General features: G+C 42.1%; 1 protein-coding gene and 1 long non-coding RNA gene across 2 annotated transcripts in view; both read right to left on the bottom strand.

The window, feature by feature from the left end:
- Positions 1 to 3,307, bottom strand: part of LOC123500062 — a 48,869-nt gene extending 45,562 nt beyond the window's left edge. The window contains exon 1 of the long non-coding RNA XR_006673163.1: positions 2,090 to 3,307. This is a non-coding gene — a long non-coding RNA (uncharacterized LOC123500062). The remainder of the gene's footprint in view (positions 1 to 2,089) is intronic.
- A 77-nt stretch (positions 3,308 to 3,384) lies between these two features.
- On the bottom strand, positions 3,385 to 11,419 carry LOC123499806. Its single transcript, XM_045248298.1, has 12 exons — positions 11,217 to 11,419; positions 9,722 to 9,892; positions 8,842 to 8,936; positions 8,427 to 8,551; positions 7,718 to 7,817; positions 6,997 to 7,129; positions 6,165 to 6,403; positions 5,514 to 5,716; positions 5,114 to 5,315; positions 4,740 to 4,870; positions 4,046 to 4,240; positions 3,385 to 3,851 (listed from the first exon to the last, which is right to left on the bottom strand). The coding sequence occupies exons 1-12, from the start codon at positions 11,374 to 11,376 to the stop codon at positions 3,686 to 3,688; spliced, it is 1,920 nt and encodes a 639-aa protein (XP_045104233.1). The 5' UTR covers positions 11,377 to 11,419; the 3' UTR covers positions 3,385 to 3,685.
- Positions 11,420 to 14,973: the final 3,554 nt, after the last annotated feature.

Genomic DNA, 14,973 nt, shown 5'->3' with positions numbered 1-14,973 from the left:
AGGCCTCCACCTTCCCTTCGCCAACAACTCTGACAGGGGCTGATCACCCCACGCACACCATGCAGGGCTCCACGAGCGCCACGTTACACAGGACCTGAGGGATGCCTCTCGGCCTCAACTCCTTTGAACTAACAGACGGGCAGGCTGGACTTCCGGGAAGCGAACCACGGGCATGAAATTAGTCCCCGGCGATGTTTAACGTTCACAAGTAAGCAACAAGCCTAACGGAACTCCTCGAGACAATAGCCAGTATTCTCAAACGCTTTGCTCTCTCAACACGACAATTTTTCAAAGGATACAGAAACATTTCACCGGGTTCTCAAGGGTGTTTCTCGTGACTATGATGTTGAAATATTGTTAATCTGTCACTAGAACCATAGAAACACCCTTAAAAACATATGTAATTTCTACTAGACCTCTGAAAGTAATGGATGAGCAGACCAGCAGGAGTGATTCAGAATAAGGTGCTGCGCTGCTTCATTCCTCTCGAGACGCATGGCCTCTGATGGTTTATCGTGAACGATACAGAATTATACAGTATAGCTGGGAACACGCGCTATGAGGAATTGAATGCCACACAGCATCGTTAGAATCGTGTGAATATAATGCCTATACTGAATACGTTTTTTTTTATTATTATTATTTATTTATTATTATTTTTTTTTTAGCAGTTCCACTAAATTTTACTTCAATAATACTGAGAGGTCTTAACTTATATTCTTCCTGAAGGCTGCAGACAGAAAGGATATATTTGCTGCTGCTGTTATTATTATTATTATTATTATTATTATTATTATTTGCTATTCTCTCTCTCTCTCTCTCTCTCTCTCTCTCGTGTTGAACCGCAAGGTCACGACTCCGTTCCTGCATACACTCAGCATAGTAAAGGTGGGTCAGCGTGGCCGGCCGTGCAGCAGGACACGCCCCTCATGCTCGCCCACGGGCACGCCTACTTTGCCCGTCCACGGCTACACCCATTACAGCTGGCCCTGGACGCATCACCGCATCCTCTCCCACTCTCTCCCTCCAACACACCGCTCTGCTCTTAACTCTCCCTGAACATCATTATCTACATTTATCATTCTCTCCTTCCTTGCGTGTCACGGAAAATCAGTACAATCATCTATTTTTGCGCGTTTCTCTCTTATATGACGCCTATCTTTGTTTTCCCTTTCATTCCATGTCAAAGAATACTTTTCATCTTATTGCATGACACCTATCACTACACTTTCCTTCCTTGCGTGTTTGAAGTTGTGCGCACGACTTCCATCTTTGTGTTCCTTTCATTCCACGCCAAAGATTATTTACACGGCATCTTTATTTGTTCTTTTTTTTTTTAAATCTTTTAGTTGGTTACTCTGCATGACACCCATCTTCGTTCTGTTTATTTGTTTTTACTCTCCATACACGTCTCACAGCAGCTCCCTGTATGGACGGTCAGCACACAACCCACCACCATCCATCACTTCTCACCACCAACACAGGTCTCGGCCCTACACCACCTCCACCCACGGCAAATTACAATGCGTCCTAGTGTTTAATGACTCCACGGTACTGTAGGGTCAGCTGACATTACAATACATGTAGAGTAAAGAAGCAATACACATGATAACCAGACAGCATCAATGTCTGGTTTTAATGGCTGGGATTTTCATATGAAGAATGGACTGGCTTAGGGCAACATAAAGGCTGTAAAAATGTATACATACAAAAAAAAAAAAAAAAAGATTCCATTGCCACTACAAGACTTAGTATAGTCCAAAAGGTCACAATTTGAGGATATGATAATGGTAAATGGGACATGATGGCACGTTGGTGATGACGAAACAATAATTATACGCAGCCACTGTAACACATTGGCATTATATACAAACAGTACTAAGATAAGGCCTCTCCAGTCTGGTTTTGCGAGGTACAGACAGACACGTAAGTGCCTCCTCCGGTTATACAGGCAGCTAATGTAGGAACTAAATGAGACGCACCTCTCTAGCACTGCATTCTGATGATAATGATAACACTGCATCTGAATGTCACACACCTCGCTGTAACAAAAGAACAATACAAACAAGCTAACCAGCCACTACTTTACCTGATGTCCCGAGATGTGCTATGGCAAGATCCTCGCCACACTTCACACACTCCTGAAAGCGAGGTATCTGCTGGGTCCTTGGTAAACACCGCGCCGCGATCAAGGTATTGGAGTACTAAGTGACACGTCAGTCAGGCCCACAGACACGTACCCGTACCTTCAGGTCTGGCGGCAACACTGACTTGGCGCGGCGCGGGTGCACAGCGGCAGGCAGTGGCAGGGCGCTGCGCCTCTACGAGAAAACTCCAGCCGTACGATTCACCGCCGCCGCAGTGCTCAACCCGCCCCGGTTATAATTCTCCCTTGGTTATAATTATACGAACTGTACAGCTCCGCCGGCCACACATCCAACGGTGGCGGTGCTAGTAATGAATAAGAACAAAAATCAACAATACCAACAATAATGATTAGTATATCTGTAATGTTAAGCTTATTTAACGAATTTATTACAACACTGAGTATAGAACAGAAGCACTGTTCTAGAGAGAGAGAGAGAATCTACATCCTTTATAAATCTTAGCCAAACACACACACACACACACACACACACACACACAGGGTTGCTGGTGATCTATTGCAAAATGTCATGATGAAAATTCAAGTTTCTCTCTAGTGTTCCTCTGGTACATCAGACAGTGCAGCAAGCACCACTGTGTCAGGCTGAGGCTGGTGGACTGCCACTGCACCCACAGACTGGTGGAATAATTATCCAGATGCATCATTCTCCTTCATGTATTTACACATACATTACATAACTATATTACAAATATTATTTTTTTATTATCACTAAAATCAATACAGTTCAGTTAACACAAAGCACCTTGATGGTAAAGTCATTCATTCACAGTATGGAAACATGTCATAGCTCAATGTATAAAAATAGATATTTCCATAAAAAAATTATTTCAAAATATATTTTTCTGAATGGAGCAGGTGATGCAACAGTGAATAGGTACTGTTGGTGCTGGCCTTAAGTGTGGCCAGCATGGTGACCAACACTTACATCAAGTGGCCCAGTGCTACCTTCACTCACTAACACATTGATGAAATCAGTCATTCTGTTCCAAAGGTTACATTAATTGTAAATATTACTCACATCCCTTATATTATCAAAACTACAACCAGACATAACAGCATCTCAAGGTGTAATACTATGACTAATTCCAAAAATCAAAATACAAATCCATCTTCACCTTGGGAAAAAAAAAAAAAAAAAAAAAAAAATATATATATATATATATATATATATATATATATATATATATATATATATATATATATATATATATATATATATATAGTGTTTCTTGCATATCAAAAAGATAACTGGCTAATTCTGACAAGCCTGGCACCAATTATCAATTCTTGCACATTATCTCTATCTTTACTATCACAGACTCAGGTTTTGCACATACTACTATAACAACTTGTGCATTACCATTTATAAAAATATGAAATTTGAACAAGAATGCTTTCATAATGGTGTAGTTTTGTACAACTGATTATATGAACTAAAGATAATGAAGTATGAACTATACCTATGAAACCAACAATAACCCTGAGGCACACCTTAAGAGTGCATAAAGACCAATGTGACTAGTCCCTGAGAGAAGCGAGGTCAGGCATTCCTGTGACCTTGAAGTCAAGGAGCATCTGACCAAACGCCTTGCCCTGTGGATCAGAGCGGAGGGAGGCCACACCACCACCGCCCAGTGACTTCTCCAGCACAAAGTTGAGGCCGTGGATTCCTGGCACCTCATACCTGTGGAGGAGAGTAATCATGGAACTTTAGGTCCAGCTGGCCAGTTCATTATTACCCTACTCTCATATGCACACTCTATTTGAGTCTCTGCTCCTGCATGATTCTTTGCATTCTCTCACACTGTAGCAGTGGCAAGACAAAGGTAGTTAGTATGTATTGTGCACATCTAAGTGTATATCCATTTATATACTGACCTCTTAACACATTCATGAGGAGCATCAGGACCCAGCTCAGCTCCCCACACATGGCTAAAGTATTCTCCAACTGCAGCAGCTGAGAGGGCCTTCTGCAGGTAAGGATAGAGGGATGGGCTACGTGCCACCACACCCACGTTGCAGGAGTTTCCTTTATCACCACTGCGGGTGAATGCAAGCTCCTCCAGACGATAGCTGTGAGGTGGAAAAGTGGATTACTGCCATCATTACCATCAATACTGTGACATATATTGCTGAGCCCTTTTTGTCTTAACATAAAAAGGAAATAAGGGAAGATACAAGAAACTATCAGGTCCACACATGGCAGCCTCTGTAGGAAACATACCTACCTATTTCCACCTACAATCCCCATCTGTACATAAATTTGCATAATCTTTGAAAGGTTCCCAATGACTCAGCACTAACAATCTAACTAATGAGTCCATTTCATTCATATATTATTCTTGAGAAGCAATTCCTTTCCAGTTATTTCTTTTACATACAACTTTTTCAAGCTTGAACCCATTATTTCTTGTTCTATCCTGATACTGATCTGAGAATTTTACTTACTTCACAGCTATATCCCCTATACTACTTAAAGGCCTGTACTTTCTTCACATATTCAACTGGATATCAAAATTTGCATGAGGGTTTAAAGAAGCAGACAGTCATGGTTGCAGCTCCAAAGGTTCACCTGTGAGGGCCAGTCTTCAGGTCAGGGACATCAGAGGTCGGCTGGTGTGGCAGATCATAACTAGAGGCTGGGACAGTGTTCTGGGTGCCGGCTTCTACTTCACTCTCTTTGCCTTCCACATTTACCTTTACCTGTAAAGAACAAATCTTTTTTCAGAATTGTGATCATTATATCTATGCTTCTTCATAATACATTTCCTAACTAATGAATGATGGACTCTCTTCTCTATCTCTCAATCTCTCTCTCTTGCTAAGCATCCATTACTCCTTAAGTGTTATTCAGTAGCTATTAAATTTTCTTACTAATTTACAATACACTTTTCTGTCCCTGTCTCTATGCACTCATTACTTTTTACTCCCTGTTCTCTGCCTAACCTTGCATCTTTCCTTCTCAATAAGGGATGAGTGGAGCCGGAGCAAGGGAGACGGTTTAGGCCGGCCCCCCACAATGGCTGTCAGTCCAGGCGCCATGCCAGTGCCGGCTGCTGCTATCTCCATCCCAAACACCTCCAGGGCCTTCTTGTTCTTGTGGGTGGCTGAGAACCAGATCACACCCTCCCTTGGCCCATTGCCTGCCCTACAGGAGAGCAGGACACTTATATGTACAAGATACTCGGAAAATGAGAAAAATATGTTCATCCATGGGCTTGTTTTTCTGTGTAGTGTGTTCTGAAAAGTGTTCAATGATGAAGCTTAATCAGTGCTTCTCTGGTGTTATTAAATACACTATTGTTGTTTATCATTGGTCACTATGCTCTCTCTCTCTCTCTCTCACCTGGCATGAGGGCCATAGGTGTCCTCAGCCCCCAGCACTTGCACATGTGTCCGTTCAAAGTCCGACATGCCCAAACTCTTCAGGATCCCCCGGCACCGCTTCAGTATGGCCTCGGCTGTCCTGTGGCCTTTGGCTGCACTGCGAGGGCCACCCACGGCACACACAGCAGTGGCCTTGTAACCGTCCAGGTATGTGGAAGAAACCTGTGTGTATGTCCATGTGTGTGTGTGTGTGTGTGTGTGTGTGTGTGTGTGTGTGTGTGTGTGTGTGTGTGTGTGTGTGTGTGTGTGTGTGTGTGTGTGTGAAAGTCATCCATGAGAAATGTGAAAGAATAATGATGTACATTTTCATAATTACATCAGTGAAGCAATAAATGTAAACAGAAAATCCTAATCTCTGAGTGTAAAATAGTTCCTCAATATTGCAACTAATTAAGAAAATCACTAACTGTGTGAAAAGTAAAGTGCAAGACTAGCATCTCTTAACATCTGCATTGCTTATGTATGAGATGCTGGAATCAACATTAGTACTCTTTGTCTCTCAATATTATTAATGAATGATACTAAATACGTACCTACAAAAAAAAAAGTCAAACTTTCCATAAACAAGTTCAAATATTACCACACACCTCATCCTATCAGACACACCTACCTTGTATTTATTGGTGGGGGGCTTTCCCTTGGCACCCCACACCTCCACACCTGCCTCCACCTCCCTCATCTGCACCCCTGACAGGTCACACACTACGTCAGGCAATACATATGCCCGAGGGTCTCCAATCTCATAGAGGAGCTGCTCAGACACTGTACCTGTGCTCACCAGACCCCCAGTGCCCTCAGGCTTGGTGATGATAAGGCGGCCACTGGGGGAGACCTCAGCAATGGGGAAACCTGGGAATGAAGAGTCAGGCAAGTCTTATGATAAGAACAGTGAGGAAAAGATTAATGGAGAGCCAATACGGAGAAATGCGAGTAACAGTAGTTGGGAGGGTGAATGTAGAGTCAACAATAAGGAGAGAGGAAGGGAAGGGGGATGAGGAGAGTACTAGTAGAAATGGTGGGGGACAGAGAGGCAAAAGAAGACAAGAAATAGGGATGATATAGAGAAAGGAAACACAGGAAGACTAAGAATTAAGAATGACAGGAAGGAAAAGAAGAAATGGGATAAAAAATGTGAATGATGGAGAGGAATGGGGAGAACATAAATGGGCATCATACAACAAGACTTTTATAACCTCTGTACAGAACATTATTTTTCTAAAACTCTGGCTCTCGTTCTTGTTTTGTTTTCTCACCATGACTATTTTCTAAGGCCACAAAGATGAGTAGCCAGGTTATCAAAAGCATTTCTCCTATTAATTATGTAGAAATGTTGTCAACCAGTCACTAATACCACACAAACACTTAAAAACCTATGTCAAATCAATCAGAACCTTTTATACATGGTCAAGGTGTAGTGTTACAAATTATGTCCTCAGTCTCACCAATGTTATGCCAGTCAGGAACAGTGTGCCAGTCTGTGAAGATGCCACCAGTTGCCTGAGCACCACACTCTATTAGGTGACCTGCCAAGCTCCCTGCTGCCAGCTGGTCCAGGTCATCAGGACCCCAACCAAACTGTGGGAGAGAGGCAGGAAAGGTGGGAATATGAGAGAGAGAGAGAGAGAGAGAGAGAGAGAGAGAGAGAGAGAGAGAGAGAGAGAGAGAGAGAGAGAGAGAGAGAGAGAGAGAGAGAGAGAGAGAGAGAGAGAGAGAGAGAGAGAGAGAGAGAGAGTAATTCACCTCGGTCGCCTGCTGGTCACCCAGCCAGTCTTCCCCATTACAGTGCGAGCTCAGAGCTAATCGACCGATCTTCGGGTAGGATTGAGACCACAACACACAACACACACCGGGAAAGCGAGGCCACAACCCCTCGAGTTACATCCCGTCCCTATTTACTTCTAAGTGAACAGGGGCCACACATTAACAGGCTTGCCCATTTGCCTCGCCGCGCCGGGACTCGAACCCGGGCTTCTCGATTGTGAGTTGAGCGTACTAACCACTACACTACGTGATGTGTAGTGTGTGTGTGTGTGTGTGTGTGTGTGTGTGTGTGTGTGTGTGTGTGTGTGTGTGTGTGTGTGTGTGTGTGGAACACACTAAAACACACACACCTTTATAGGAGAAACAACACAGGAGGAACAGTCTCACACAAACAATACTTACTGAGTGCATGAGTGGAGCGAGAGCCATGGAGCTGTCAGCACACCTCCCTGTCACCACCACATCAGCACCTTGCTCCAAAGCACGTGCCATGGCTGTGGCCCTGATCGCAACACAGCACCAGATCAGAACATCACCTCAAAAATCTACCTATTCATTAATGACAAAATGGGTTATTCTTGTGTGAGGGATTAAGAGTTATTGCAGGTTAACATTTGTGGATTATTTAAAGGTATCTGTAATGGAAAAAAAGAGGTGACACATATTTGAAACGTGGTACTGGCAAAGACTTTCAGAAATATCTTGGAGGAGAACAAATGAAGCACTAGGGCAATAAATGCTTGAAAAAGAACCCAAGATTTATAAGTGGTGTAATGAAAAGAGGAAAGACAGAGGACCACAGTTTAACAGTAAGAATCCCAGACAGAAGAGCATGAGACAGACATGAAGAAAAGTACAAGGAAGAAATAGTGAGAGCAATAGTAAATAGAAGCAAGGCTAGATATGTTATAGTTGACCACAGAGAGAGAGAGAGAGAGAGAGAGAGAGAGAGAGAGAGAGAGAGAGAGAGAGAGAGAGAGAGAGAGAGAGAGAGAGAGAGAGAGAGAGAGAGAGAGAGAGAGAGAGAGAGAGAGAAGGGGGAGGAGCAGGTAAGTAAGGTGAGGGAAGATACGACGAGAGAACGCAAGTAACACTAACACAAATGACTCACCCTAAGTATGCATTGATGCTATGGGCTGAGGCAGGAAGGGGAAGTCCAGAGGCAATGTCACACAGATTAGCCTCCAGCAGGTCACTTTTTTGGGGCATCAGGTCATCACCAGTCACCACCCCAACCTGCAAGAGGAGCAAATGTGACCATACTTAGCTAACATATCCCAGCTACATAATGATAAAGTGACAGGCTTATCCTTCATACTCTTCAATATTTTTGCATCATATCTCAATTACCTTTTACAATCTCAAGAGGAAGATATCAAGGTTTCTAAGGATATTTTCATATTTCTAGTGATAATTCAACAAAAATCTACATATTGTGCTTCTATGTTGCATGATCCTTTTGTATCTCCAAATATCTAAAAAGGTACTTGTGGGTTTAAAAAAAATACATTAAATATGTCACAAACCTTGATGTCCACCCCGGCCTTCTTAGCAGCCTGCCTGAGGGCGGCCGCACAGCCCTCAGGGTTGATGCCGCCAGCATTGCTCAGTACCCGCACACCTGAGAGACGGGCAAAGGGAGTGAGGGCACCGATACAGCTGCACAGGATTTACTGATGTGAAATTCTTAGGATGGGAAAGGTGTGTGTGTGTAATTCACCTCGCTTGCCTACTGGACACCCAGCCAGTCTTCCCCATTACGGAGCGAGCTCAGAGCTCATAGACCGATCTTCGGGTAGGACTGAGACCACAACACACTCCACACACCGGGAAAGCGAGGCCACAACTCCTCGAGTTACATTCCGTACCTATTTACTGCTAGGTGAACAGGGGCCACACATTAAGAGGCTTGCCCATTTGCCTCACCGCACAGGGACTCGAACCCGGCCCTCTTGATTGTGAGTCAAGCGTGCTAACCACTACACGTCACGGTGTGTGTGTGTGTGTGTGTGTGTGTGTGTGTGTGTGTGTGTGTGTGTGTGTGTGTGTGTGTGTGTGTGTGTGTGTGTAAGTAAAAAAAAAATGAGGAAGGAGATATCAGACTGAAGGAAAAGGGAGAGACAACAGTAGTAGCAGTAGTGTCAGGATGAGTAGGTTTCTTGGGAATGGAAGAGGAAAAGAGGAGAAATAAAGAAAACAAGAGTAATGAAATAAAGGGTAGATGACAAAGTTGTCAGGATGGAGGAGCTGAAACAGACACTACTCTACATACAAAAACCTCAGGTGGAGCTCTTGGTGTATAGACTACTGTACTATGAATGATAAGAGATCATGACAAATACATGATGACTAATTTAGTGTACCAGAAACAAACACACTGGTAAACAAAATCACACAAACACACACCTTGCCTCTTCATCTCTGCCAGGTGAGGTCCCAGAGCATAGAGGACAAAGTCTGGTGCAAAGCCAAACTCTGGCTTCTTGGCTCTGGCAGCAGTGAGCAGTGACATGGTGATCTCCGAGAGGTAGTCAAACATGAGGAAGTCCAGGCGGCCATGACGGATGAGCTGGTGGGCTGTGTAGAGGAGGCAACACAAGGCATGGTCAGGCTTTCAGATGGCAGTTATAGACTAATTCAGTTTTTATTTTGTAACAACTTGGCTTGGTGAAGTACTCCTATTCATGTGTCACTTGCTTACTCACTCAATTTTCGTAATAAGTGAGTCAATAAGCCTTGCAGAACTTCAACACAATACCTACCTTTTCTCACTGTTTTCTGTGTCCACATATTATTTTGACCATTCTCCTCTCGCCCAACAAGCTTGGGGACCAGCGCTCTCATAAAGAAACCATCCCATTCATTCATCCTGATTCCTGGCTCCGTCTTTGCAGCTCCTCCACCCAGCTGATTTGACTTCACATATATGGAGCCACGTTATTGGTCAATGAGAGAGAGAGAGAGAGAGAGAGAGAGAGAGAGAGAGAGAGAGAGAGAGAGAGAGAGAGGCAACTTTGCTGTCATGTCTCTCTCTCGCGTTGACCATTAGCGTGGCTACATATATGTGACGTCAAATCAGCTGGGTAGAGGAGCTCCGAAGTGGGAGCCAGGAATCGAGACGAGCAGGCAGGACTGTTTTTTTGCGAGAGTGCCAGGGGACCTATCCTAACCTACCACTGGGGATATCCTTAGCTATCATAACCAAATTTAATATCCGAAGATGTGTAATAGGTCTGTTGTAACAATCTACCCTAACCTACTGTATGCTAACCTAACCTAATCTGTTTGTTGGGAGAGGTGGGGAGAGTGGTGAAAATACTAATTTGCAGATGTAATGAAGGTCATAATGGATCTGTGCACATAGAAAACGGTAGAAAAAGGTAAGTGTGGTATTGGAACTCCACGATTGTGTCATCCTGGGCTAATTCCATTTTCTGTTATTAACTATGATTCTGATGGATGGAAGATGAACAATGACTGGTGAGGGAAAGATGGCCCTCATCAAGGTATGCAAGGCAGTTAGTTTAGTTGCATACCAGTTAACATTTCTTTGCAGGGCATCTCCAGAACACCAGAACAATACATTTCCAATGGTTTTGATGATGAGACCACAATTTGTAACACATCAAAATTCACGTGAAAAATCTTAGAACAGAATCCATTGCTGGATCAGATTAGTGAATCACTTTTGTATTTACAACAATGGAGCGATACTGCAACTGACAATACATTCACATACTGCCTAGGAGACACTGACTACATCATGCCGCCACGGAGCCAGACCAACACCAACAACAAACTAATATTTCGTGACTTCATGAAACCCTCTTGTTCTCTCTTGGAGAGAGAGAGAGAGAGAGAGAGAGAGAGAGAGAATCCCAGTATGCTTCCTTTCCCTCACCTGCTGTGGGAGTGTCGCCCCAAAAGCCACTGGCACATCCAATCCTCACTGCCTCCCCTTGGTTTCCAGAGGCTACGTGTCTCCTGGTGGTGACCACGGCGGGCGTGAGAGCCACTCTTCTCAAAGGCAACCCGGCAACAAGTCTTCCCAGCCCCGCCATCTCTCCTTCGCTCCCTGCCTCCCTCTAGTGGCCTCTACTTGATCAGCTGAGAGCAGTAAATGCGGGGGTTACACCCAATGTCACGGCACCACCTCTTCGGTCTTTTTTTCGCTCGTATGTGTGTACTTTTCTTCTTTCTCGTTTTTTTTTTTTCGAGAGAGCGAAAATTTCTTTTGGTTGTTTATTCTCCCTTCTTATTTCTTCAGGCCTCTATAGCATTTTCTCTCCTCCCTCTGTCTGCTTGCCCGTGTGATGGCTGTAGTTACAACTAAGTACTCTGATCTATGCTATCAGTTACTTATCACTATGGTTGCCATATGTACCTACTGATTGCGTGAAAGATATGCGGTAGTGTTACATGTCATATCTAAGAATAAAGACGTCTTTTTTCTTCTTTTTTTTTTACTTTTAGTCCTTGGGAAGCGCTTAGAAAGCATTTTTCCACTCATTTCTTTCGCGTAGATTTCCTAGAGCCCTTATTAACATAACAATTAAGGCGGGTTCACACGTGCCAATTTGCGACTAAAATTGAAAGTAGGTATAGTTTCCGACTGAATATCGGTTACCAGAGAAAAGTATGAAAGACTGAAAGTACTGGTTAACTCTTGCGTTAGAGAGTTGGACAGAATAGGGGGTGAGAGGAAGAAAAAAGCCTTATGCAGCAAGGCCGCAGGAGGAGGAGAAGAATGCTGTTCGTAAGATCAGTAGAGCAGTTAGTATGAAAATAGCAATAAAACATACCAAGAGATGCAACATTCCGGTGGTGAGGAAAAGGTTGAAGACAGTCAGTCAGAGGAGAAATGATGAGATGAAAAGCTTTTGATCCCTATCCAGTAAAGCTGTGTGAGTGGAACCTAAACGTGCAAAGAGTACTCCATACAAGGACGAGAAAAATTGGCGGAAACGCCTCAGAACACTAAAACAGTTTCATAGAAGATGTTTTAGCAAGAAATGAGATGTGGAGATTCCAGTTTAGATTATGCGTAAAGGATAGGGCGAGAATATTCAGTGTAGAAGAGAGGGACAGTTGAGTGCCATTGAAAAAAAGGGGATAGTTGTCTGGAAGTTTGTGTCGCCTCGATAGATGGAGGAACTGAGTTTTTGAGGCATTGAACACGACTAAGTTTTCCCTGTCCCAATCAGAAATTTTAGAAAGATCAGAAGTTAGTCGTTCTGTGGCGTCATTGCGTGACCTGTTGACTTCGTGAAGGGTTGGTCGTCTCTGAAAAGACGTGGAAAAGTATAGGGTGGTATCATCAGCGTAGGAGTGGATAGGACAAGAGGTTTGGTTAAGAAGATCTTTAATGAATAATGGGAAGGGAGTGGGTTACAAGATAGAACCCTGAGGAACACCACTGTTGATAAATTTAGAAGAAGAGTGGCCGTCTACCACAGCAGCAATAGAATGGTCGGAGAAGAAACTTGAGATAAAGTTGCAGAGAGAAGGATAGAACCGGTATAGGAAGGTAATTTTGAGAACAAAGCTTTGTGCCGGACTCTGTAAAAAGCTCTTGATATGTCTAACGCGACAGCAAAAGTTTCACCGAAATCTTTAAAAGAAGATGACCAAGACTCAGTAAGGAAAGCCAGAAGATCACCAGTAGAGCGGCCCTGACGAAAGCCATACTGGTGATCCGATAGAAGATGGAGATATATTTGAGAATTTTCCTATTGGGGATATATTAAAAACTTTAGACAGGAAAGAGGTTAAAGCTATATAGAACGGTAGTCTGAGGGATTAGAACGGTCACCCTTTATAGGAACAGATTGAATGTAGGCAAACTTCCAGCAAGAAGGAAAGGTAGAAATCGACAGACAGAGTTTGAAAAGTTTGGCCAGGAAAGGTGCAAACAGTGAAGCACAGTTTTTGAGAAAGATAGGAGGGACCCCATCAGGTCCATAAGTCATCCGAGGACTTAGGCCAGCGATGGCATGAAAAACATCATTACGAAGAATTTTAATTTGATGGCATGAAATAGTTAGAGAAAGGAGAAGAGCGAGAAACAAACCTAGAATCATCCAAGGTCTCTAGAGTTATTAGCAAAGGTTTGAGAGGAGAGTTTAGCTTTAGAGATAAAAGTGAAGTGATGGCAGTGGTGCCATCAGGATGAAATAAAGGAGGAACAGATGAAGAAGTAAAGTTATTGGAGACGTTTTTGGCCAGATGCTATAAGTCTCGAGGAGAGTTAGAGTTTGAAAGATTTTGACATTTTCTATTTATGAAGGTGTGTTTGGCGAATTGAAGAACAGACTTGGCATGATTCCGGGCAGAAATATAAAGTGCATGAGATTCTGGTGATGGGAGGCTCAAGTACCTTTTGTAGCCAACCTATCTATCATATATAGCAAGAGAACAGGCAGAGTTAAACCAAAGTTTAGAAGGCTCAGGTTGAGAAAAAGAATGAGGAATGTACGCCTCCATGCCAGATACTATCATTTCGGTTACACGTGCAGCACACACAGATGGGTTTCTGACATGGAAACAGTAATCATTCCGAGGAAAATCAACATACCTCCTCAAGTCCCCAACTGGCAGAGACACCTCCGCTTTGGGAGATTCTGAAGAGAGACTGAATAAATAGGACAAGATACAGATATGAGGGTGTAATCAGAGGAGCCCAACGGATAAGGATTAGAGGTAAGGAAAGAGTCAAGAATGCTGGGCGTATCTACTGGACGGTCAGGAATACGAGTAAGGTGTTGCACCAGTTGCTCTAGATTCCTTGGTTCACTGACAAAAAAAAACTTGTATTTTAGTGGCTTTCAAGTATATGTAGGCATCCCAGAGGTTAGGGTGGTCAAGTTAGAGCAAATGAGAACGAGTTAGGACCGTGAAATATTTAGTTATATCAATATATTTGGTAGTGAAATCTGTCTTTGGCCACCGCACACTCTCAACAGCTCACACTATTGTTTTCCAAAGCAGCAGACATGATTAGCCAGGTTTTCAAGGACATTAACTTTTTCAGAGTATAGAAGTCTTGTTGACTTATATATATTATATATATATATATATATATATATATATATATATATATATATATATATATATATATATATATATATATATATATATATATATATATATATATATATATATATATATATATATATATATATATATATATATATATATATATATATATATATATATATATATATATATATATATATATATATATATATATATATATATATATATATATATATATATATATATATATATATATATATATATATATATATATATATATATATATATATATATATATATATATATATATATATATATATATATATATATATATATATATATATATATATATATATATATATATATATATATATATATATATATATATATATATATATATATATATATATATATATATATATATATATATATATATATATATATATATATATATATATATATACAAGGGCACTATGTTGGATCCCGCTGGTTGCCAGGCCCTGTTATAGGAGAAAGAGAAAAACAAAAAATCTAAAAGGAGGGTCCAGTTAACGTAAGAGGTGTCTTGACACTCCTCTTTTGAAAGAGTTTAAGTCATAGGCAGGTGGAAATACAGACACAGG

This window comes from Portunus trituberculatus, chromosome 50, assembly GCF_017591435.1.
Source record: "Portunus trituberculatus isolate SZX2019 chromosome 50, ASM1759143v1, whole genome shotgun sequence".
Classification (NCBI taxonomy): domain Eukaryota; kingdom Metazoa; phylum Arthropoda; class Malacostraca; order Decapoda; family Portunidae; genus Portunus; species Portunus trituberculatus.
This window is presented reverse-complemented; position numbering and strand designations above follow the sequence as displayed.

Coding starts and splice junctions, on each gene's coding strand:
- LOC123499806 (XM_045248298.1), bottom strand. CDS start 11,376: ATGGCGGGGCTGGGAAGACTTGTTGCCGGGTTGCCTTTGAGAAGAGTG. Junction 7,818..8,426: donor AGCATCAATGCATACTTAGG/GTGAGTCATTTG, acceptor TGTTGCGATCAG/GGCCACAGCCATGGCACGTG. Junction 5,316..5,513: donor ACCTATGGCCCTCATGCCAG/GTGAGAGAGAGA, acceptor GCTCTCCTGTAG/GGCAGGCAATGGGCCAAGGG.